The sequence below is a fragment of the Penicillium malachiteum genome, assembly GCF_028827825.1.
Source record: "Penicillium malachiteum strain IBT 17515 chromosome Unknown utg000005l:1.0-9002435.0:326005.0-9005861.0, whole genome shotgun sequence".
Classification (NCBI taxonomy): domain Eukaryota; kingdom Fungi; phylum Ascomycota; class Eurotiomycetes; order Eurotiales; family Aspergillaceae; genus Penicillium; species Penicillium malachiteum.
The window spans coordinates 1,568,811-1,591,791 of NW_026643099.1; the positions used below are offsets into that span (position 1 = coordinate 1,568,811).

The 22,981-nt window shown below is 46.8% G+C and overlaps 10 protein-coding genes across 10 annotated transcripts; 7 read left to right on the plus strand and 3 right to left on the minus strand.

Annotated features, from left to right (window-relative positions):
• Window positions 1–50: 50 nt before the first annotated feature.
• N7483_010624 (putative MFS multidrug transporter) lies at window positions 51–1,927 on the plus strand (the record flags this gene model as incomplete). Its single annotated transcript, XM_057094051.1, has 2 exons — window positions 51–1,746; window positions 1,809–1,927. The coding sequence occupies 2 exons, from the start codon at window positions 51–53 to the stop codon at window positions 1,925–1,927; spliced, it is 1,815 nt and encodes a 604-aa protein (XP_056940022.1).
• A 372-nt stretch (window positions 1,928–2,299) lies between these two features.
• N7483_010625 (aminoglycoside phosphotransferase family protein) lies at window positions 2,300–3,122 on the plus strand (the record flags this gene model as incomplete). The annotated part of the gene is made up of 2 exons (XM_057094052.1): window positions 2,300–2,303; window positions 2,353–3,122. The coding sequence occupies 2 exons, from the start codon at window positions 2,300–2,302 to the stop codon at window positions 3,120–3,122; spliced, it is 774 nt and encodes a 257-aa protein (XP_056940023.1).
• A 908-nt stretch (window positions 3,123–4,030) lies between these two features.
• N7483_010626 (Zn(II)2Cys6 transcription factor) lies at window positions 4,031–6,145 on the plus strand (the record flags this gene model as incomplete). Its single annotated transcript, XM_057094053.1, has 3 exons — window positions 4,031–4,786; window positions 4,838–5,538; window positions 5,593–6,145. 3 exons carry the CDS (start codon window positions 4,031–4,033, stop codon window positions 6,143–6,145), a joined length of 2,010 nt encoding a protein of 669 aa, XP_056940024.1.
• Window positions 6,146–6,871: 726 nt separating this feature from the next.
• N7483_010627 (GFA family protein) lies at window positions 6,872–7,389 on the plus strand (the record flags this gene model as incomplete). The annotated part of the gene is made up of 2 exons (XM_057094054.1): window positions 6,872–7,027; window positions 7,108–7,389. The coding sequence occupies 2 exons, from the start codon at window positions 6,872–6,874 to the stop codon at window positions 7,387–7,389; spliced, it is 438 nt and encodes a 145-aa protein (XP_056940025.1).
• A 706-nt stretch (window positions 7,390–8,095) lies between these two features.
• On the plus strand, window positions 8,096–9,174 carry N7483_010628 (aromatic alcohol reductase; the record flags this gene model as incomplete). The annotated part of the gene is made up of 2 exons (XM_057094055.1): window positions 8,096–8,167; window positions 8,224–9,174. 2 exons carry the CDS (start codon window positions 8,096–8,098, stop codon window positions 9,172–9,174), a joined length of 1,023 nt encoding a protein of 340 aa, XP_056940026.1.
• A 386-nt stretch (window positions 9,175–9,560) lies between these two features.
• Window positions 9,561–11,028, plus strand: N7483_010629 (WD40 repeat domain-containing protein; the record flags this gene model as incomplete). The annotated part of the gene is made up of 2 exons (XM_057094056.1): window positions 9,561–9,910; window positions 9,966–11,028. 2 exons carry the CDS (start codon window positions 9,561–9,563, stop codon window positions 11,026–11,028), a joined length of 1,413 nt encoding a protein of 470 aa, XP_056940027.1.
• A 48-nt stretch (window positions 11,029–11,076) lies between these two features.
• Window positions 11,077–13,347, minus strand: dbp7 (putative ATP-dependent RNA helicase; the record flags this gene model as incomplete). Its single annotated transcript, XM_057094057.1, has 1 exon — window positions 11,077–13,347. One exon carries the CDS (start codon window positions 13,345–13,347, stop codon window positions 11,077–11,079), a length of 2,271 nt encoding a protein of 756 aa, XP_056940028.1.
• Window positions 13,348–13,599: 252 nt separating this feature from the next.
• On the minus strand, window positions 13,600–14,788 carry N7483_010631 (pantoate--beta-alanine ligase PAN6; the record flags this gene model as incomplete). Its single annotated transcript, XM_057094058.1, has 2 exons — window positions 13,600–14,703; window positions 14,768–14,788. The coding sequence occupies 2 exons, from the start codon at window positions 14,786–14,788 to the stop codon at window positions 13,600–13,602; spliced, it is 1,125 nt and encodes a 374-aa protein (XP_056940029.1).
• A 336-nt stretch (window positions 14,789–15,124) lies between these two features.
• Window positions 15,125–17,834, plus strand: N7483_010632 (lysophospholipid acyltransferase family protein; the record flags this gene model as incomplete). Its single annotated transcript, XM_057094059.1, has 6 exons — window positions 15,125–15,902; window positions 15,951–16,206; window positions 16,268–16,943; window positions 16,997–17,308; window positions 17,361–17,617; window positions 17,672–17,834. The coding sequence occupies 6 exons, from the start codon at window positions 15,125–15,127 to the stop codon at window positions 17,832–17,834; spliced, it is 2,442 nt and encodes an 813-aa protein (XP_056940030.1).
• A 300-nt stretch (window positions 17,835–18,134) lies between these two features.
• Window positions 18,135–19,985, minus strand: N7483_010633 (arylsulfotransferase family protein; the record flags this gene model as incomplete). Its single annotated transcript, XM_057094060.1, has 2 exons — window positions 18,135–18,818; window positions 18,879–19,985. 2 exons carry the CDS (start codon window positions 19,983–19,985, stop codon window positions 18,135–18,137), a joined length of 1,791 nt encoding a protein of 596 aa, XP_056940031.1.
• Window positions 19,986–22,981: the final 2,996 nt, after the last annotated feature.

A 22,981-nucleotide genomic window follows, 5' to 3' on the forward strand; every position in this document is an offset into this window, starting at 1 on the left:
TATGCCAGGATTTTCTGTTATACTGATTTGACCTGTTCTTCCGGTTCATCATGAGTAACAAGGAAGGTTACTCTTCCGAAGCCACCCCGCTTCTGCGGGAACAGTCCAGCTATCAAAGCACGCAATATCACAGCACAACCCATCATACCTATGATGCTGAGAATAGTTCCTCCAGTGAGGAGGTAATTGAAGATATGGATTTTCCTGTCCTAGGTCGCGTCCAGTCTACGTCCCAGGTACTGGATGTTGAGCCGACCTTGGAGAGAACCGCTTCTGTTAGTTCCGCGAAAAGAGGCGCTGGCAATCGGGAAGATGAAGATAACTCATATGCTGCGCGCTTCATCGGCGTCTCCCCAACTCGATTCTGGATGATCTTTGTTGGTTCAATGCTTGGATATGTGATTGGTTTCTTCGATTCCACGTTAATGGCTTCGAGTCATCCGGTTATCACATCCTATTTCAACGCTGCCAATGCAGCTTCATGGTTATCGACGGCTTTCCTGCTTACATCCACGGCATTCATGCCCCTCTTTGGTCGCACATCAGACACCTTTGGCCGCAAGCCAGTCTATCTTTTCTCGATCGCCATGTTTTTTATCACGACTGCATGGTGCGGTCTCGCCCGAAGTATGGGAAGCTTTATCGCCGCTCGAGCATTCTGTGGCCTTGGAGCGGGTGGTGTCTTTTCCATGGGCCAAATTCTTTCGAGCGATCTTGTGCATATCGAGTATCGAAGCGTTTATCAGTCATATCTTAACCTCTGCTTGGGAACGGGTAGTTGCCTGGGACTAGCTTTTGGTGGATTTTTGTGTGACAAGATTGGCTGGCGGAATGCCTTTTTGATCCAATTACCTTTCATCTTTATTTACTTCATCACGGCTTTGTGTACAATCCCAGCGAATCTCGGCGTGAAGCAGACAGACGCCGAGCGCAAGACTATGTTGCAGGTTATTCGCAGCATTGACTTGACCGGCTCTTTCTTCCTGGTTTTGGCAGTCACTGCCCTGATCATGGGCCTGAACCTGGGTGGCAATGTCCTCGCTTGGACACACCCTCTTGTCACCTGCTCTTTAGTCGCAGCCGTGGTTCTGTCTATTATCCTCGTCCGGTATGAGCGAAATGTGCCCCGTGCAGTTCTTCCGATAGAGCTTTTGTCGAACGAACCTCGCAGAAGCATTATTTTCGGTAACTTCTTCGGATCTATGTCTGTCAATACTATGATGTTCAATGCCCCATTATACTTCCAGGCAGTCAAGCTAGCGACGCCAACGGAGTCTGGGTTCCGGCTCGTCGGTGCGTCAATTGCTGTGACAATCTCAAGCCTTGCTACTGGATTTTTGGTTACCTGGTCTCGACGCTTTAAGCCAACTATCCTCATCGGTGGCTTTTTTATGTTGATCGGCGGATTTTTAGCCGGTTCTATGGGCCTTAGGACTCCTGACTCGCTTGCCACGATTTGTGTTTCTTTCAGCAGCTTCGGTCAAGGATTCGCATTTCCGAGTTTGATGGTCTCGATTCTTGCTACTAGTGAGCAGGCCGACCAGGCAGTAGCTACCACGACTTTGGGATTGTTCCGCAACTTAGGTTCCGTGCTGGGTGTTTCAGTTAGTAGCTGGATTTTCCAGAATGTTCTCATATATGAGCTCGGACGTCAGGTTACTGGGGAAAGCAAGGAGTATATTATCCATCTCGTGCGCAAGTCTATCCCTTCCATCGGTGACCTAGACCCGTTACATCAACAGCAAGGTTTGTTTCCATGTCTCAGCTTTTCGTCTTTCACTTTAGGATCACCGCTAATAACCGTCTAGTTATCCGATCATATGCCATGGCCCTTCGCATCACCTTTCTTTCAGCGGCTGTCTGGGGTGCTATCATGCTTATTATGCACTCTCGACTTCGATTACCCCGTTTGGGACGTAAAGCATAATGCTAACCTTGGAAAGTATAAGGCGTAACGGCATATGATTCTTTGGTCTTATGTTTCTCTCTTTTCATAGCGGTCGCATCTGTTGCTTTTTGTTTCCTATAAAGCTTATCATGCCCGTCTCCGATTTATGAGCCATCTGCCCCTTGGTCAATGACTACATTGATCTTCAAGTTTAGAATTGACTATGTAAATACTTCACAAATTACTTTCAAATGAAACAATATTAGTCACCTGACCTCCAGGGACCAGGATGTAGTTGTCCCACCGACCTTCATTTCCCCACCAAAGGTCTCTCATTGATCATCTCGAGTTCCTCTCCCAAGAGCCCCTGTCAATACAATAATAGAGCCGTGGATCAAATCAGTCGAAACAATGAGTTTACTTGGCATATTCGCTCTTTAACTCTGCTGCCAACTCATACTCAGCTTCCCGTCTTCATCAACTCTCAAACATAGATGAGATTATCAACAAAGACGAAAAGATATTGCATCAACTATTCGATCGCACAGTCACTGGAGTCGGCGAAAACCTTGTTGTGAAGTCAGGAAAACTCCGCTCGCACGAAGCGCAAACACTACGTTTCATTGCCGAAAACACCACGATCCCTGTACCCAATGTGTACGATGTCCGCTGGGAGGATGGCCAAGTGGTAGCTATCACAATGGACTACATGTCCGGTAAGCGTCTCGACGAAGCGTGGGAGACATTGGATCCCGATCAGAAGCTCTCTATTGCCAAGGAGCTCCATTCCTACATAAACCAACTTCGCGACTTGAAAGGCGACTACATCGGCGCTGTCAACCCCGGCAAAACAGTAACTGGAAGAGCTGTTGCTGTGGAAGGTGGACCATTTGATACCGAGCAGCAGTTCAACGAATCTCTCTTGGGGCGCATTATAAGACAGGCGCCAGATCTATTACGACACTATGCCAGACATGCACTTTCGGAGAATCATGAAATCGTTTTCACTCATTCCGATATTGCGCCGGAGAAATTTCTTGTTGAAGGAGGCCGTATTGCAGCTATTCTGGACTGGGAAGATGCGGGTTGGTATCCGGAATATTGGGAATACACTAGGGCGTTTCGATATTTTAGACCGATGCCTGACTGGCCGGAATATCTGACTCATATTCTTCCTCCGAAATTTGAAAGAGAGTATATTGGGATGGCCTTCTTGAACAGGATAAGTTACTAGTCCAGGGGGAACTGGGGCAGTCTGGACTCTGGTGGGGTGGTGGGTATGATGATCCATCTTGACGCCTCGTGGGGAGCATTTACCACTAAGCGCCTTGATGAGAGGAACAATGCAAGTGGTAGAGATAAGAGATCTTAACCAATAGGAATGTGATATTGAGCGCATTTTTTCTAGACCCGCAATCTCTACATTCAATGTTGATCTCTTCAATAATACTTTTCACACAGTATGGGATATACTAGAACTTTCTGTGGCATCTTATACATTTTGCCCATTCCATTTCAGGTGCACTAACGACTATCAGTAGTAGTTTCAGTGACCCGATTCGAGGGTTAGACACCCGTTCAATATTTCACGATCTATAAATGATATATCAACTCATTTCAGTAATAATAACAGTACTCCGTAGTCCAGCCTTTGTCTTTCAGTGAAACGGGCCCACTTTTTTTTGCTGGAGGACTCCGCGTTCTCTCCGCAACATTTTCCAACATTTGGACTTTACAATTCCTGTGCCAACTTCGTGGAATTGGCATTCTTACCTTGAAACGAGACCCAAGAGGGTATTTCTTCACTCTGCTGACATCTGTCCTCCCTTCAGAAAACGACTGACTCATGTTACCCAGATTCTCGACTTCCTACCCCTCCTACATTTGCCCGCTCTTTGTCGGCCCGGCGATAAACGATCGGAGGCTCTTGGTCACCTGCCTCAGTGTCGTCATAGTTTTGTTCCTATAGTTCAAAAACCGGCGGTGAACATGGCCATTCGAGTAATCACAGCGAGGAGATTTGGTGTACCTGGAAACATTATCTTGCCTGGGCAACTTGAAGCCCCAGTCCGCGCTGGAGACTGAGATAAAGCAAGAGAATCGAATTACCAGGGTACAGGTGTACCCCGATAAGGATCTATAATGAATATCACAACTCGCGCCCAGTCAAAGTCTCAATCACCGAAAGATGATTCGAAGGCGTCGACACCAAAAAGCCAGAAGGATTCACCCCGCCCCTCGAGCGCAAACCGAAAAAAGTCCTCCGAAATCGCGGAAACGAAAGCAAAACGGACCCGCACAGGCTGCCTTACTTGTCGAGAACGACACTTGAAATGTGACGAGGCGTTGGGAAGGTGTCTGAATTGTCGGAAATCAGACAGAATCTGCCGCCGGGGAGTTCGGTTAAACTTCATTGATATACAGACAGTTGCCCCTCCACATATTATCGCACGTCCACAGGGTACAAAGTTGACGTTTCGCGATGACTCGCGTTTTATAGCATCGGAGTATGTTGGGGGCTTTGAGAGATACCCGCCCCCACAGCCTGATAGTCCGATCCAGGAAAGACGACAGATCCAACATGAAGCGCTGAATCTCATTGGCTCTGATCAGTTGGCGAGACTTTTCCAGTCAGTTGCTCATTCATTTGACCCTGTTGGTCTTGAGATTTCGCATTCTGTAGCGAATGATTTCCTGGGTGAGACTGATACATGGCATGATGGACATCTTGTGCCAGGGGATGAATTACTCCCGCAAGGCACATCGAATTTTGCTCACAAGTTGGCATTGAAGCAATATAGTCCAGCTTCACTAACTGACCCAGATCAAATATTTCTTCTCCAATCCTTTGTGGATGAAGTGGGACCTTGGATGGACTCAATGGACGTATCAAGACATGTAAGTCTATTCAACTTTGGGCATTTAGTGACTTTCATTGACGGTCTCTAGTTTACACAAATTTTACCCTTACATTCAATTGATGAACCTCTGTTGCTGAAAGCATTCCTGGCTTGCGGTGCGCGGCATATCTCCCTTGTTGATCCCAACTATGGGCGAGAGAAGGCGCATCAGTATTATGACGCCGCCACCCAGGACCTCTTGCATATTATTCAAGATCCTAACCGCGATTCGGTCTTATGTGCCACGGCCGCTTTAGTGCTTAGTATCTATGAATCTATGTCACCGCAGCCAAACATGAAACATGTGGCAGGATCAAGAGCCTTGATTCGGGAATGTGGCTGGTCTGCCAAAACCCCTCATTTGGGAGGAGCATGTTTCTGGTTAAGTGTCAGTATGGAGCTACTCCAATGTCTAGAACATGGTTGGTCATTGTCTTGGAATCCTGATACATGGGGTATCGATATGCACATGGACCAGGTCCAGCCGTTGTGGAAAGGAGATGATCATTGGCTACACCGCATCATATACATCTGCGCAAAGGTTGCAAATTTCCGAGTCGCCATGCAAAACCTCTACTCATCGGTTGACTCGCCATCTAAAAGCGCTCGACTGAATGAAGCGGTGCAAGAATGGAATCATTATAATGCTTGGTGTGAACAATGGGCTAGTTCCATACCCCGATCGATGAGACCTCTTGGCTATATTCAACCTTGGCAAGCTGAATCACATTCGCGTTTTCCGAAAATTTGGTAAGTCAATGTGTCATTTGCAAATCTCGTATTCTGTTCTAACATGAGATACAGTCTTATCAAACGATCGGCCATTATCTCTCAGTTCTTTTATCACACAACTCGTATCGCTCTAGCTAAGGCTCACCCAATGGCAACTGCGCATCTCGAGATGAAGAAAGTGCAACAATCACATGCATATGACGTGTGCGGTCTTGCTGCAAACCTCAAAGATCGAAGTGTCTCAAATATTGCACTTCACTGTTTATCTGTTGCTGCAGAATCCTTGGAAATCCAAGAAGCGCAGGAAGAGGTCTTGCATATATTGGATAATCTAACAAAAGAATCACCTTGGCATGCCGGGCCAATCAAAGAACGGTTGAAACGCCTTTGGAATTGGACGCACCACGTACAGACGGTGAACCCGACACAGATGCATAGTGAATTTTTCGAGCTTGACCCAGCACTCGCAATTGGTGGAGAATCTGGTTTTGCTGCTAGCATCACAAATCCCCTCTTGAATTCTGGCGACTTCTCAATGGAAAATAACCCATACCAGGGCTATTACGTCCCGCCCCATCATCACCAAATTCTTGAACATTACTCTTACGACTCCTATCTTGTTTGAATTTTGCGGGACTTTAGAATGTGGTTTATTTGTTGTTTTTTATATACCCCACCAAGTCTAAACAGAATTAGATTCCACGCTGCACGCTACCATTCATGACCCAGAATGAACCAATCAATGATTCCCGTCAATTATCACCAATTTTTTTTAACCTTCAAGCTTACTGTCCCCATATTTTTTTGGATTACCTTAATGGGAATGGGGTACGAAGGAACGGGATCAAACTTTCTTTAGACATCTGGAAGAAGTCCTTCGGCCCCCGGCCCCCAATACGTACACGGGACCTTGACCCACGTCTCAGTGGATGCTAGAAGAGGATATCTGAATGCAACTTGAGGCCACATTTATCGCACATTATTCCGAGAAGCGGTTTAAATAAATGTCTCACGCATCTCATTTCCTGAAGCTTAGTTCCGGACCCATTTTCGCCCCACCAAACATAGCGTAGAATCAAGATTCTGCATGTTTGAATGGACCCGTGTCTCTTGAAAGAAACAATATCCGCGGCCCATTTGGAGATTTATTAATTTCAAACTGCAGAAGACTTGCCAATTGTCACATGACGTGCCTCTTAGACTCCCAAGACCCCCGGGGCCGTGGACTACCTGTAAATACTATTTAAACCCCTGTCAGGAATCTCTTGGTCTTAATCACAACTTATCAAATTTCTAAATTCCATATGCTCTGACTTGCTCATATCATCACAGACTACTATTCTATTCCACTATGTCTGCCGAAAAGAAAACTCCTGGTAGCTGCCTTTGTGGCCAGGTTCGTTATGAGCTTACCGGATCAGCTCTATTGGATGCCATCTGCCATTGTCCAAACTGTCGCAAATTCTCCGGTTCTCTTTTTGGAGCTGGTGGTTTCTATAAACACTCCGTACGCCTCTACGTTACGGTGTCTGGATGATGATGATGAACGATTAATTGAATGTTTCGCTAACACGCATCTATAACTAGCAAATTGCCTTTTTATCCGGACAAGATCAGCTGAAAATCTACAAAGACCAGAACACCGATTCTGGAAATCTTCTGCATCGATCATTCTGTTCGAATTGTGGATCTTATATCTCTATCACTCGTGTTGTGAATGGAGTTGAAGCTTTTGGGGCTATTGTCAGCGCGGGGACTCTTGACTTGCCTAGTGGGGAAGAGTGGGTTCCCAGAAAGGAGATTTACTGCAAGAACCGCACTTCATGGTTGCCCACATTTGAGGGTGTGGCGCAAGAGGAGACTATGTAATTTAATTTTTGTTTATGTTGGTGTTTTCTATATGGCTACTAGTTGTTGGTAATAAATGATGATGCTGAAACTTTTCAAGTTGTTCCAAAATAGATGTTGGAGTGTGTAGTATGATGTTTTGGAGCCCCGGGGGCTGTCCACTATGGCGACTAGGTAGGTCAATTCTCATGACTAAAATCCCATTGCCAACATTCTTCGACAATGGATTGCCTTACAATGCATGGGTTTCCCTTGAAATCGTTGAATCATTTTGATTTATTTTTCAATCATTTTTTCGAGCCCAAAGCGTGAACGCGTAATTATCCAGATGTCTTGACTCGGAGATACTAACAACTTAAAACCGGAGAAAAATCAAGCTGGATCAACCCCTTTAAAATCTTGAATGCTTATGAATATTTGAATTATTCTCCAATATGAATTGATATCTGAGTGATTAGATCACCCGTTGTGAGGTAAGTGTGAGGCTGGCGATGGTGCAAGTTCAGAGGATCGAGGCTATACTTGTGCCCGGACTTAATGATTCCTAATCCCCGGGTTGAACCCCGATATATCCATTTCATTACTTGAGGTCAGCAGAATGTAGTAGAGGATACCTCACTCTTATGATCGAAAAATCATTATAAATACGGTGCAATTACCCATAGCATGAGTCCTTTCATCCATTCAATCCAAGTTCCAGATCAAAGATTGAAATATCAGACAAAACATGGCTCGCGCTTATGCCAAAGACCAGCCCCAGGGCTTCACCAACCGCATTGAGAGAATTGCCTTCGTCGGGGTAAGTGATCTAACCTATCCCTTCTTGCCCTGTTATAACATCTCTTTTCACAATAGGCTGGCGGACAAGTCGGGAAATACCTCATCGATCCCTTACTCAAGACAGGAAAGCATGTCGTGACGGCTATCACTCGCCCTGAGAGTACAATCAAACTGCCAGAAGGCCTCAAGGTTGTCCGTGTGGACTATCACAGTGATGATGATTCTACTCTGGTGGAGGTCCTTCGTGGCCAGCAAGCACTGATCATCACCATGTCACTGAGGGCTCCACCCGACACTATCAGCAAGCTCATTAATGCAGCTGCCAGAGCAGGCGTGTCCTATGTTCTTCCCAACTGGTTCGGAATCGACAGTGAAAACGCCGCACTGTGTGATGGCGTTTCCCTGTCCCCTGTCCGCGAGAAACTACGCGCTCAATTCAAGAACTTCGAGCACACTTCGTCCATCTTCATCATCTGTAGCTTCTGGTACGAGTTCAGTCTTGGTGGAGGAACTAGCCGCTACGGATTTGATTTCAAAGACCGCTCCTTTACTCAATTTGATGAGGGCAATGTGAGGATTACAACGACCACTTGGCCGCAGTGTGGTCGAGCTATCGCCAGTCTGTTCAGCTTGAAGGATCTCCCCGATGATCCCACTGACAAATCTCCAACCGTCTCGCAGTTTGCGAATGGCTCGGTTTATATCTCCAGCTTTCAGGTTAATCAGCATGACATGTTTGCCAGTGTTAAGCGTGTCACTGGTACCACTGATGAAGATTGGACCATCAGTAGAGAATCTGCTGAGGAGCGCTGGAATGAAGGTCATGATGCAGTTCAGCAGGGGAACTATGCGCTGTTCCCAAAAATGCTTTACAGTCGCATGTTCTTTCCTAATGGTGATGGAGCGGAATTGACAAGTCAACTTCATAATGATATTCTGGGTCTTCCCAAGGAGAATTTGGATGAATATACGGCTATCGCTGTTCGGATGGGAGTAAATGGTGAATTGACCGGCCAGACTCATTGAATTATCAAACAAATTGAAGGTCAAGGCCTCACTCAACGAAATTACAAGGTTAGAATATTTAATCTCAACTTCAACCTTTGAGTTCAATTGGAATTTGAACAATTGCGAATCCGTAGTATCAAACCTTGGAAGATAGTAGGTGCTAGTCACTGGCAGTCACTAGTGTTGTAGTATATTTTGGTTCCCGCGTAGGTAGTACTAGTACTACCTACCTAGTACTACCAGATCAGATCAATAGAATTTCGTCATTGACAACTTGAATCCAAGCTCTCCAGGGCTATGTATAATGCAAAATTAAGTTATCCTTCAGGGAAGACATCTGGACATTTTGACTGGAGCAAAGGTTCAATATTGAAAAATATTGTACATGGTGGTCACCTGCAGTTATGGAAGCCGGCTGGGATGCCTCCAAGGCGGTGCGTGATGTTGATGTGGGATGCCGAACCGCAACAACAATTTCCACTACGCAACACCAAAAAGTCATGGCCACTTCATCAAATCAAGCCCAAAATGGGCCAGCTACACCAGTCTACATTCTTCGCGGCCATGGCGCCCCAGTTCACGCCTTGAATATTTTCCATCAGAATCTTCGACTAGTCTCAGGCGATGCGAACGGATGGATTGTTATCTGGGACCTGGTGACCAAACGCCCCATCATAGTATGGAAAGCACACGAAGGAGCAGTGCTTGAGGTGAAGGGATTTACAGATGAGAAGGGAGTCACGGAGCTATACACGTGAGATTGATATATTGAGACCCCACGAGGAATATCTGTCTAATCAGAAAACTAGACATGGCCGTGATCACAAACTTTGTGTGTGGAAGATTCGACCTGAGGATGAGAAGCATCTCGACAAAACTCTCCCTGTTGATGTGACAGAATCAGACTCCGCAGAACGAAGGGCTCAGCCATGGCTGCTTCATTCGTTACCAGTGAACGCCTTGAATTTCTGTGCATTCTCTATGACGACTATCTACGGCACAGAGGCGACCTCAGAAAAGAGTCAAAATAAAACAGACTTACCAAAGACTACTCTTTTTGCAGTGCCAAACGCGCTGGACTCAGGTGGTGTCGATATCTTCCATCTCCCATCCGAGCGTCGTCTCAGTACCATTCCATCAGACCCCGCTGTTAAAACAGGAATGGTCATGGCAGCCAATATCTTCGTCGCATCTGGCGATCTCTATGTGGCATCCGCATACGAGGATGGCCATGTAATGGTTTCAGTGCATAGAGGACCCATCACAGCGGCCGATTTTGAACTTTCGAATATCGCCGCCAAGCCGTGGAAATGGGAGAGGATTTACGCCAGCCGCCCACACTCGCAACCTGTGCTTTCAATTGACGTTTCTTCCGCTCTTGACTATTTTATTTCTTCCTCTGCCGATGCATTGATAATCAAACATCCAATTCCCGGGCATGGAACGATCGGTGATGTTCCCATTGTGAATTACAAGGAAGAAACCCCGTTGAAAACGGTTAACACAAAGCATTCTGGCCAGCAAGGGCTGAAATTACGTGACGATGGGAAGATATTCGCAGCTGCTGGTTGGGACAGCAGAGTGCGAGTCTATTCAGGAAAGACAATGAAGGAGGTCGCAGTGCTTAAGTGGCATAAGGATGGATGTTATTCTGTCGCATTTGGGGAGGTCGCCGGTCTCTCGTCATTGTGTTCAAGACATGGAGATCAGGAAATCGACACAACTCAGGGGAATGATGAAGAGCAACTGGCCCAGTCATCCGACTACTCATTAGCAGCTGTTCAAAGGCAAAGAAACCAGAAAATAAAACAAACGCACTGGTTGGCAGCAGGGTCCAAAGATGGAAAAATTTCATTATGGGATATCTACTGAGAGAAAAAAAAACAATGCTAATGCTTTTGTACAATAATGATATAGCAATTAAGCCAAGTTGAACTCGCTGGCTCCAGACATCTGCTCTCTCATCTTGGCACGCATCTTGCGAGCCGCATCAGTTGTATTTGAAGTAGAAGCATCATCATCCGCCTTTCTCTTATTTCCAGCGACACCGTGACGCGCCGCTTTGAAGTCCTTCTTAGCATCCTCCTTGCCCTGGCGCAGACCAGGAACATTAATCTTGCCTGGTCGATCGCGCAGAGCGAAACTCTTGGCAAGATGTCCCAGGTGAAGTTCCTTAATGTCGAACATGCTTCGCTCAGCAGCAATGTGGGTGGCATATGCGCGAACGTGCGACTGGAATCCGCGACGAGCCATCTCCAGATACTCCGGGTTATCCAGAGCCCAGCGCTCCACATCCATTTGCCAGTCGGTAGTCTTCTCCTCCCAGTTCTTGCTGGTCGAGCCAGGGGTTGCACCGAAGCCACGTCTGAGGATTTCATTTGCATCTGTGCGTGTGAGTGCTTTGCCTCCATCACGGTAGCCGCGCTTAAGAATCTCAACGTAGCCCTCTTCGCAACCAGGCTGGAGGAAAATGCAGGCCCGGCCGTCACGGCCCAGACGGGCGGTACGACCGATACGGTGGGTATGGTCGTCTGAGCTGAAAGCAGGGTCGTACTCGATGACAAGGTCGACGTTGGGCAGATCCAAACCACGGGAGGCGACATCAGTACAAACCATTACCGAGGCATCCTTGCTGCGGGAGAAAGAGTTGAGGGTAGCAGTTCGAACATGTTGTGGCAGAGAACCGTGTAGTCGGTGAATGGTGACAGGATTTGCGGGTGTGGAAAATGCTTCGGCAGGGGCGATAGTGCCATGGGGAGAGAGGGCCTCTCGCTCAGGTTTCTTTTCTTCTTCATCTTCATCCTTCTTTTCGTCGTCATCATTATCATCAGACTTCTTACGTCTCATGCCGTATTGTCGGGAGAAAACTTCGAAAAGGAAATCAACCGAGTCGGCGCATGACACAAAGACAATAGCCTTCATCACAGAACCCTTCCGAATGAAAGTCCTCTTGAGGTAGGCAGTCAATGAGACCAATCGTAGCTTGGCGGGGACAACTGCGTAAGACTGTTTTAACTGAGCGGGAACGCGGAAGGCCTCGTCCTCATCGTTGGCGCCACGCGATTCTTCATCCTCATCGGCAGGATCTGCTTTAATATGCACAGCATCTTTCAAACTGATCTCTCCCAACCGCTGTACATTCATCTTCAGGGTAGCCGAACATAAGACTGTTGTCCTGCGAGTGGGCATGCCAGGAATGCGACTCGGCCGTTGTCTGGCGTCAAGTTTCTTAACAATACCCTGTAATTCCTCCTCGAAACCCAAATCCATCAATCGATCACCCTCGTCCAAAATTAGCCATCGAACATTGCTGACTTCCAAAACTTGTGTGTTCTCCAGATGATCTGCCAGACGACCTGGAGTAGCAACGAGAATGTTGAGACCTTTTCGCAGACGAGCTTTCTCCGACTTCTTCTTTTCTCCACCAATAACAGTACCCGCGACGAGCCAATTGGCGCATCGAAGGAGGTTTTCGAGTACAACAGAGATCTGCTTGCACAATTCGCGAGTAGGTGCTAGAATGATGGCAAACAGACCACTATCACGATGAACGGCCTCCTCTTTAGTAGCAGCTTTCGAGAGAGCCATAATACGTTGGACGAGAGGGAGCAGATAAGCTAGGGTCTTTCCTGATCCAGTCTCAGCCTGAATAAAAGCATCGGTCTCTTCCTTCAATAGCTGTGAAATTGATGCTTTTTGAATCGCAGTCGGGGCCTTCAACTCCAACTTGGTCAACAGATGCGCTGCCAGATTGGCTGACAGTCCCAGACTGGTAAATGTGTCGATCCCATCAACAAGCGCAGCGTTGGTTGGCTTCGCATCTTCAGCTGGCTCCTCTGGTTTACGCTCCTCCACAGTCTTGGATTCCGGATTGCTGGTGAATAAAGATGAGGCAAATTGGCCGGGGTGTCGGCGTGGGCCTTGGTGTTGCGACCGATGATTTGGCTTTCCAGATGGACCAGATTCGTCGGTCCTTTGTCGCTTAGCAGGTCGGTTCGCGGGGATCTGAATCATATTTGGGTTCTTCGAATCGGCATTGCGCTGGCTTGGATCTTCGTTACCGGTAGGTCGGTGTTGCGAGCGCTTTTTCGCTGACAGACGAGCTCGCCATGTACCACCTGTGAATTTAGCCTCGGGTTTGATGACACTATCCCCGATAGCAAAATTCAAGAGCATTCCATCGTCGGCCATGATTGATATCGTAATTCCCGGTAATCGGGATTGTTATGCTGGAGAAAAAACTCGATCGCCGGGGAAAGATAAGTTGCTATCGCAACTTTTTTTTGCCGCCAAGAAATGGAATTATCTCGGCCCGAGCCCTACAGTTCTGCCCTACTTACCTGACCGCTTTGGAGGGTCGAAGTTGAAGATATCTAATGCTTTTGTTCGCTTCGTGATTCTATATGATATATATTTACATTAAAGATAGTAATTCATCGTGGCCTAAGCTTGAGGTTGAAGGATCATGTTATCAATCAACCGCACTGGAACCTTGCCATCGCCCAGTCCACAATCCTCTCCAGTTGTAGTCTCCTCTAGAGGCGCCATCTTGAATGCTGTACTCAGGACGGCTCCCTTGCTAGGATCAACGACCTCCAGCTCATCAAGAATGTCAGGGTCAGCGAGAGAAATATAGTCGATCTCAAAAAGTGCCCGTTCAGCTGGTGAAAGTGCCTGTTGCTCTGATAGCACTTGGTCTGCGATACTACGGGCTGCGCCCAAGATATCTTCGCGTGAAGTTTTGCCAGCCAAGTACGCCTTCTCCGCCGCCTTGAGTGACCGATAAATGGTGAGTCCGACATTGCGTCTGCGATCACCAAGATAGACATTTCGAGAGCTCAATGCAAGCCCGTCCGACTCTCGCGTCGTGGCCACAATCCGCACTTCGGTCCCAATATGAAAGTCTTGAACCATTCTCTTAATGACCACCGTCTGTTGCACATCCTTTTGTCCGAAGTAGACCCGATCCGGAGTAGTCGCATTGAACAACTTCATGCACACAGTCGCAACGCCGCGGAAGAAAACTGGTCGGGAGCTCCCTTCCAACTTTTTTGCGAGGGGCGTAATTGTGACAAAAGAGCCCTCTCCATCAATCTCGGAGGATGGTGGCGATGCTGGGTACATGACCTTGGATGTCGGGGCGAAGATAGCGGTGATTCGTCCAGTGGCTGTTCCTGAGCCTCCTTCGGCTTCAATTTGAGCCAACTCCTCGTTTATTTTCTCCAGTTTCTCAACATCACTATCCCAGGTACGTGGATAGCTGGAAAGATCTTCGTTCACACCAAATTGGGTAGGGTTGACAAAGATGCTGACGAAGATATCGGTGTTTTCGCGGGCCGCTTCTCGAATCAGGGACAAATGGCCTTCGTGAAGAGCACCCATAGTGGGCACAAACCCGACGGAGCGATCATTTTTCAGCAGCTGCCGGCGTAGTTGGCGTAGAGGAGGCACATCGCGGAAGACCTGGAAGGACTCGGGTTGACGGGCCGATCTTGCTACGGGAGCTTCTGCGAGGAGGGATGATGCCGCAGCTGATAAGCAGCAGAGCTAGTATTAGCGCGGAGAAACAATGACCCAGTGTGGTTAATCACATACAAGAAAATGATCTCACTCCTTGAACTAACCGAGCCATGATGGGGTATGTACTCCGTACTCTGTATGCAGTTTGAATGTTCATCAACTAGCTCCTTCATCCCACCAAACCGTGGAAGCTAAATTGGCTATGACTAAGATAAATCACTGGATACCACGTGACTTAATGCCTCGGCTGTGGCTTCAATCCGGGGTTGGTCCGTTGGGATTAGAGCTATGTATGGCGCTGTCCCGCCCCGTTCTCCGCTTCCTTGAGCACTGACCCATTTGGACTTGCTAGAGACCTTTCAAATGGACTCTAAGCTTAATCTATGACTCTAGGATTTCCACTTGCGATTCTGCCTTTTACCTTCCCCTGACACGTTCTACCGCGACCATGCCACCTCCCAAATCCGCGCTCGGCGACGACCACTCCGCTCCGGACCTGGAGATTGTTGGAAACCAACTTACAATTCATCCCTCTGGCTTCACGGGTGGTTCTGGAACTCAAGATGAACAGATCACCGAACGGAATCTCGTGCGCCATATGGCCCGTTTTCGCGAAAACCCATTTGAGTTCCTCCGTGAAGTGAGTCTATACATGTCTGGAACAGGTTGGCGCGCCTATGATGATCCCATCGGCCAGCCAGTATTTTACTCCGGCTTCTCTGAACGGATGAAAACCTCTATTCTATCTAGTAATATGCTGCAAGAGAAGGTGCGAGAATTGGCGTCTACTCGCTTGGCAGTTGAGGAGAAGGAAGGTTTGATCGCAATGAAGGATGGTGCTACATTGGAGGAAAAACGAGCTCGTCGCCGCCATGAAATTGAATCCAGCTTGCGAGAAGTTGTGGATACAATGATGGACAATATGATTTGCAAGATGGAAAGCAAGAAGTTCATTCGTGGTGCATATTATCTATGCACGCAGCTTCTTACTCGCGCCTATCACCAGGGGATCCATGTGTCTAGTGAAGAGGTTTTGCGCTTGAGATCAGTTGCCGAGGTGGCATGTAAGAAAAAGCAGTCGATTGTTTTTCTGCCCTGTCACAAGTCACATGTGGACTACGTTTCTTTACAGCTGATTTGCTATCGACTTGGAATTGGCCTGCCTGTTGTTGTTGCGGGAGACAACTTGAATATCCCTCTCCTAGGTCCATTCTTACAGCATGCAGGTCAGCTCATAATTCAATTCTAGGATGATTGCCGGCTAATCTGTATAGGTGCTATGTGGATTCGCCGAAGCTTTGGAAACGACCCTCTCTACCACACTGTTGTGCAGGCATATATTGATACAATGCTGCAACAAGGTTTCAACTTTGAGTGCTTCATTGAAGGCGGTCGATCTAGGACGGGCAAATTGCTTTCTCCCAAGTTCGGAATTCTGAGCTTCATTGTTGACAGTGTATTGTCGTGTCGGGTAGAGGACACAATAATTTGCCCAGTCAGCACACAATACGACAAAGTAGTAGAGACTGAGTATGAATTCCTGTTACTCGAATTGCACGATACTCTTACATATAGCTAACACACTCCTCAGATCATACATTAGTGAACTTCTGGGACAGCCCAAACAAAAGGAGAATTTGGCTGACCTTCTCTCGTCATCCTCTGTCTTGTCTCTTAAGCTTGGTCGAGTAGATGTTCGTTTCCACGAACCCTGGAGCTTGCGAGAATTCCTAGGCCAGCAGATTACTCGACTCAACATGGCAGATTTAGGACCTAACCAAAAGTTGGCTCAAGCTGAACGAGGCAGGCTTCTCAGGACCTTGGGCTACCGAGTCCTATCCGAGATCAACGACGTTTCAGTAATGATGCCTACTGCACTGGTCGGAACGGTGTTGTTGACTCTTCGTGGCCGAGGAGTTGGAAAAGCCGAACTAGTACGACGCTTGGACTGGCTTTGCGAGCGTGTACGTGCTAAGGGCGGCCGAGTTGCTCATTTCTACCGATCGCCGACCGAAACGGTTGTTGATCGAGCTCTGGATGTCCTGGGGCCCAAGCTAGTCGGCGTGATCACAGGCTTAGTGGAGCCAACATACTACGCTGTCGATCGGTTCCAGCTGTCCTTTTATCGTAATATGCTTATCCATCTTTTTATCACTGAAGCTTTGGTCTCTGTTGCGATGTACACAAAGATCAAGCAAGGTGGCGGGCCAACAAATCAGCGGATTGGCTACGAAGCTTTGAGGACTCAGGTCTCTTTTCTGTCTCAGGTATGCTTCCTATTGTTCCCAAGTGTAATTCCTTAATTGCTAACCGACCGCAGCTTTTCCGTGGAGAATTCATTTTCCCTCCTGAAGGCCTGACAACTAATTTAGAAAGAACTCTGCAGGGCCTGGAGGCAGACGACGTCATTCATATTACCCGTGATGACTCTGGAACACCCCAGTTCGTCGAGCTCAGTGATGCAGAACGTCTATGTGGCCGTGAAAACTACGACTTCTATTGCTTCCTAATTTGGCCTTTCATAGAAGCTTCATGGCTTGGTGCTGTATCATTACTTGGTCTAACTCCTCCCCTTGATGGTAATAAGGATATTTGGATTGATGTCAAGAAAGCCCAAGACAGCGCTCAACTTGTAAGAAATCAACATACGGCCTTTTTGGAATTCATTCACTGACATGATCTAGCTCGGCAAAACATTATATCATCAAGGAGATCTCTCTTATTTTGAGGCTGTTAATAAGGAAACACTCAAGAACTCTTACCAACAATTTGAAGAAGAAGGAATTATTCTTGTTGCCAAGGTGAAGGAAGCCAAGGTTGGCCCATCTTTGAGGCTCACACCAGAGTGGACTCCAGAGAGAGACCCTCATACCGGCAAAGTCCTACCGCATGGCCGGTTGTGGGATTTTACCGAACTCATTGCCCAGTCACGGCGTGAAGGGTGAGTCTATCTAAGCATACTTGCAATTTTTCACTTACTAACAGCTCCATGTAGCAAAAACCGTCGCGATGGTGCTACAGTCTCGTCGCGAGTTTTAAGATTATCAGATATGGTTGGAGCACAGCTCTTCTATACTAGCGCAACTGCATCTGGGCCTGCGGATATTTCCTCAAAGCAGATGCGCCGTAGGGCTATCGGCACTGACTCGAAACTCTAACAACATAATTCATATCTTTCTCTTTTTGATTTCCGTCCACCTCTGCCTTGAAATTTCACAGATTATTTTGCCGGCCTGGCACTTTATAATACAATACCCCCTCGGCCGGCTGTTTTCATATTGAACTTTTTGAACTTTCTGAACATATCTCATCTTATTCAATTCTATCCCTGTATGAATAAATTCACTGCCAAATTAACAGACACTCTACTTTGATACGTTTCATACTAGTAAAATATTCCCGTCCTCCGCCGCTGTATAACAGAAATACCAGAAATCCTTACAGAACCTTGGAAGCGATCAACAGCCCTGTCCCACAGTGATTGTTGCAGACTGGACACCGCTGCCGACTCCGCCTACAGCCTCGATAAAGACAGAGTCGCCATTGGCCAGCCCATCAATGACAACTGCGGTCTCGAACCCATTCCGCACAGCAGTTCCTTTGACCTGAGAGCCTGAATATACCTTCCACGACTCTACATCTGTCGCTCCATTCCAGCTCATAAAAACGGCCGTTCTTTTCATACCATCTCCAGCTGGGCATGCAATGACATCTGGCTTTGTTGAAGGGCGACCAACCCATGGGGATCGATATGCACGGTAACTTTCCATGTTACTGTCGTACCCGAAATAGGCACGCATCACAATTTGAGAGTCGGCATCAAACTCTTCAAATCTTGGAACTGCTCCATGACCTAGCAGGACATGCCCGTTGGGCAAAGATTGAAAACCACCTTGCGCTACACTAAATACAGGATCAAGATGATCCCACATGCGGCGCTTAAGAGTCACATTCTTTGATCCTGTAAGTTCAACTTCCAGAACCATGCCCGTTGTTAAGGCGGCGCCTCTCGTGAGATCGTCGTTGTCATTATTGTGGAGACTGAGTACCACACGCTCTGGGCTTCCGGACACAACTCGCACGTCATGTTGGTAACAGAAGCTTGTGTCGAGGCCAAGATTAAAGTCACCCCCAGTTTGACCCTGGTCATTTTTGTTAGCAGGGTTTACGACTTCACTAATTTAAAACGATGAGCTACATACATGAAGATTCCATGTGACACTACCGTTAGGAGCGACCAAAAAGGCCCCGCACATATTTCTTGAGGATAGAAGATAGGAATCTCCATATTTTGCAACGGAATTCAGGTGAGGATATCCCCATGGATTAGCTTTATCATTGCCTGAGCCAGCACCGGGCGCACCAAGTGGAACAGTGACAAAGCTCATTGGAAGCTTGTTAATATGTTCATAGGCACTCCATCGAAAGACTATCTTGTTAGTCTTGATATCTATCTCGTAGATAATACCGTCTTGAATCCAACCGTCTTTCGGACCACCAACTGAAGTTAGATCAGCCTGAGTGACATTGATCGCAATTGCGAGGATAGTCCCATTCTCTGTGAGTTGGTTTTCGTGGAGATCAATGCATGAGTCGATTTCAGAATCGTCGTCGTAGACCGTGACAATATTTTGCTGTTCACAATCGAGAGTCACTCGATGGATCTCATCATATGTGCTGTTCAGGATACTGATATGCCCATGTCCGAAGCCGTGGTTGAACTTTCCTTCCCAATAAACCAGGACAGGCTCGTCATCAAGTACTTGTGGCTGAAGTGCAAAGTGCGACCCCTTGGGGCCCTGCCAAACCAGTTCTCCATCATCGGAATAAATCGCAGGATAAATAAAATCCCGCAGGTTATCGCGAGTGGTAAGAAAGATCAATCCTGGTTCCGTCTGTCCCAGCTTTGTCACATTTAAATATGGAGTCTGGATGGGAGAGCTTTTGTATGTCTGCAGAGGCCAAAGCGGTGCCACAGACCCGGGCTCAGAGCCGCAGTGGGTTAGGTTAGCCAGAATATCGAGATTCCGAGAGACCTTTGCTGTCAAATTTGGAGCCATGGCACACAGAGATACAGTGACCAGAAGTACCAGTACTATCTTGCTCAATGCTGATAATGGTTTGCGCGCTTCCCGCCATGTGTATTGTTGATAGCTCAGGCCATCTTGTCCGTCTCTTAATAAAGAATCATTCTTCTCATGAGCTTTTTCGGTAGAAGGTATGTCCTCCACATCCTGAGAAATGGGACCGAAGGTCTTTCTCTCAGAGAGAGTCTCTGATGCGGAAAATATCTGAAGGCCTCGCCACATTTTGCAAATGAGGGGTTCCCTTTGGCCTGTCGTTCCACTGTTCATAACCTTGGAACAGAGTGCACATTTCCACTGGTGGCTGGTTTGATCCGACTTCAGGTTTGGTAATATAACAGTCTACCAATGATAAAAGATTTTTTTAGCTACATACGCGGCAAATTTACCTACATACGGTGAGGAATCAGTTCATCCCTCGCGGGAATCACCACAAAATTGATTGGTCGTACGACATTAGTGACTATGCAGGGCGTCGAGTTAGGTATGGATTCACATCCTATTTGACCTGATATGAGACATGCTTTTTTCATGACAAAATGCAACGACCAAATAATTCAAATATGTTTTGGACTAGCCCCGTTGAATAGATACGGTGCCGTATCCTATGTATCTGTCAGAGCCTGGTTGCCCACCCCCTCCATGGCTTATCCATGCCAGTGTGTCTATGTATCAGTAGCCTTCCAAGCCCTGGAGGTTCCCATCTCTTTTATATGTATTTTCCCTGCGGTTTCAGTGGGTTTAGTATAATTTAGATGTAATAATCTTGCACATCATCATTATTCCTCTGGTAACCATGATACATTCGTGGACTTATAGGGGCTTACGAAGGCTAATAGGACACACATGTGCAGGGTGTCCTGGACATTTAATGACAATCCTTGGAGCAAGGATCTGCACATTTGGGAGGCTGAGAGTAAAGTGGGACGAATCCTTGGGTGGTATTACGTTCACATGAGCAAGTCCCTGCATCAAATGTTCCCTTGTGAAACAAATATCTTCACACGTGCTGAAGAATCCTCAAAATAATGTTGGATGAATTCGATTCGAATCCCAGCACTTGAGAATACTTCATCTGTTGGAGTGCCAGTGGCAGTGTGAGACATGACCTCGGAGCCTGGGGACCTCCGAGTCTTACATGCAGGATAAGTTCACTCCAACAGGGCAAGGCTGTGGTGCATAAAGTGCCAGAATTTATACCATTTCATTATACACATGTGAGCTCCAAAATAAAGTTATAATGCAGTCTGTCTCCAGATTCCTCATGAAATTAGCGCTTGAGGGAGAGCTGGAATTGATACTCCTAAGAGTTGCCCAAACCCCGTATATGGTTGGTAGATAGGGAAAAAGGAAAACTCGAGATATCTTTGAGTTCAGCCATCTCTCAGTTCCGCTGGCTCTCTCTTCAGCTATTTCTTATTTCTCACTTCAAACTTATGCTAGATTATTAAACCTCATGGTGGAGGTTTTTACATCATGATAATAATCTTGGAGCTCCGTAAAAGCTTCTTCCCTTACCATCATTTTACAGGAAACATTTTTAAAACATTGAAGCTATGGATGAGTTCAAATGTTGAAACCTTCGAAGTCTTTCCAAGGTCGCTTTACTAATCTATTAGGTTGCAATTTACTTCCCAATGCAGAAAGGCTCACTTCAAGTCCAAGTTGCCACTGACAGTGTGATATTATAACCTTCAAATTTGAAGGCTCCGCCGCGAGACTATAAATACCAGGTATTTTTCCTTGTAACTTCTTTCTTTTCTTCTTCAACCAACCACAGCATCAGGGGCTACTGGCCCCTTTGATAGTGTTATTGTTTCTACGCCCGCCCCGGTGGATATGGAGTCCAAAAGCGAGCCATACCAGCGACAATACGCTCAATGCAGCCAAGATCGGCCACTATCTCACCAATGTACCTATCTCCCTACAATTCCCCCAATATTCCCCACCAAGTCTCCAATCCTGTCTATACAATTCCCCACTGAACTCCCCACTGAACTCCCAATCTCTAACTTTATCAATCAAAATAGCACCCAGCAGCCTGCTCCCGCGCCCGCTGCCCCGGCCGCGAGAGTCCGAACCGCGGAGCAGATCCAGCGGCCGCCAGGAGAAGAATTGCCGCCGCCGCGAGCGCCGCTAAGAAAATACCGCCAAGGGGGGCAGCCCTTGGTGGCACATCAAGCCGTGGTTCCTCTGGCAGATGACCTAGAGGATTTTGGTAAGTTTATCTCATTCCCTTGCATCTACCCTAGAGACCTGCCGGCCTTCCGAACAGTGCTCAGTGCACTACATGCTTTAACCCTGCTTGTAATTTCTGAGTAACTAACAGACATTTGTAGACCTGTAACTTGCCATGGGCGTGGTGAAGGTCCGCCAACAGAGTAAATTCTCGCCATGCAGAGCCAGATTACTTTAATGTCTCAGCAGGTTGCTGAGATTCTCCGCGAGCAGACCCGGTATTAAGAAAAGAAGGTAGCACTTGAGATGATCGATGTAGTACATTGTGTCCAAAAAGTCCTTACCCACCCTGTTTATTACCAAAAATACCGAATTAAAATTATCAATTTAAATAATTAAATCATAATATTTTTGATTGAATTCAATTATATATATATAATTGACTGACTAGACTTAGGGTCATTAATATTTAGTATAATATCCACGGACTGCACCTACAGCCTCCAGTCTCCGCGGAAAAGACATGATCAAACTATCAATAGTACTCTGTGGAATTGACCACCAAGCAGTTTTTAAAAGATTTTGGAACTCGCACCAGGCAAGCTTTGAACGATTCTCATAACGTAAATCAGGTCGTATACGGAATACTTGGCGTTTTAGGAATGCCCACATTGGTTCAATTGGTGCAAGATCAGGGGAGTGTGGAGGCCACTCCATAACCTCAATTCCGTGAGTCTCAAACCAGGTTTGAGTACGTTGAGCAGTATGAATCTTTGCGTTATCTTGTTGAAATAGTATACCAGGTTGACAATGATCGATTAAACCTTCGTTAAGGGTATTGATGTAGGATAATGCCGTATAACCTCGTTTTCCAGGACTTAAATCCCGCTCCATAATGACTAAGTCAGAACGACTCCCTAGCCAAATAGCACCCTATACCATTTGAGCAGTGTCCTTTCCATGGGATCCAAAATTAATCATTCGAGGCTCATATGCCTCTGAACAGAGTCGGAAAACCCACTGGAGTTGACTATTAGAGCGGC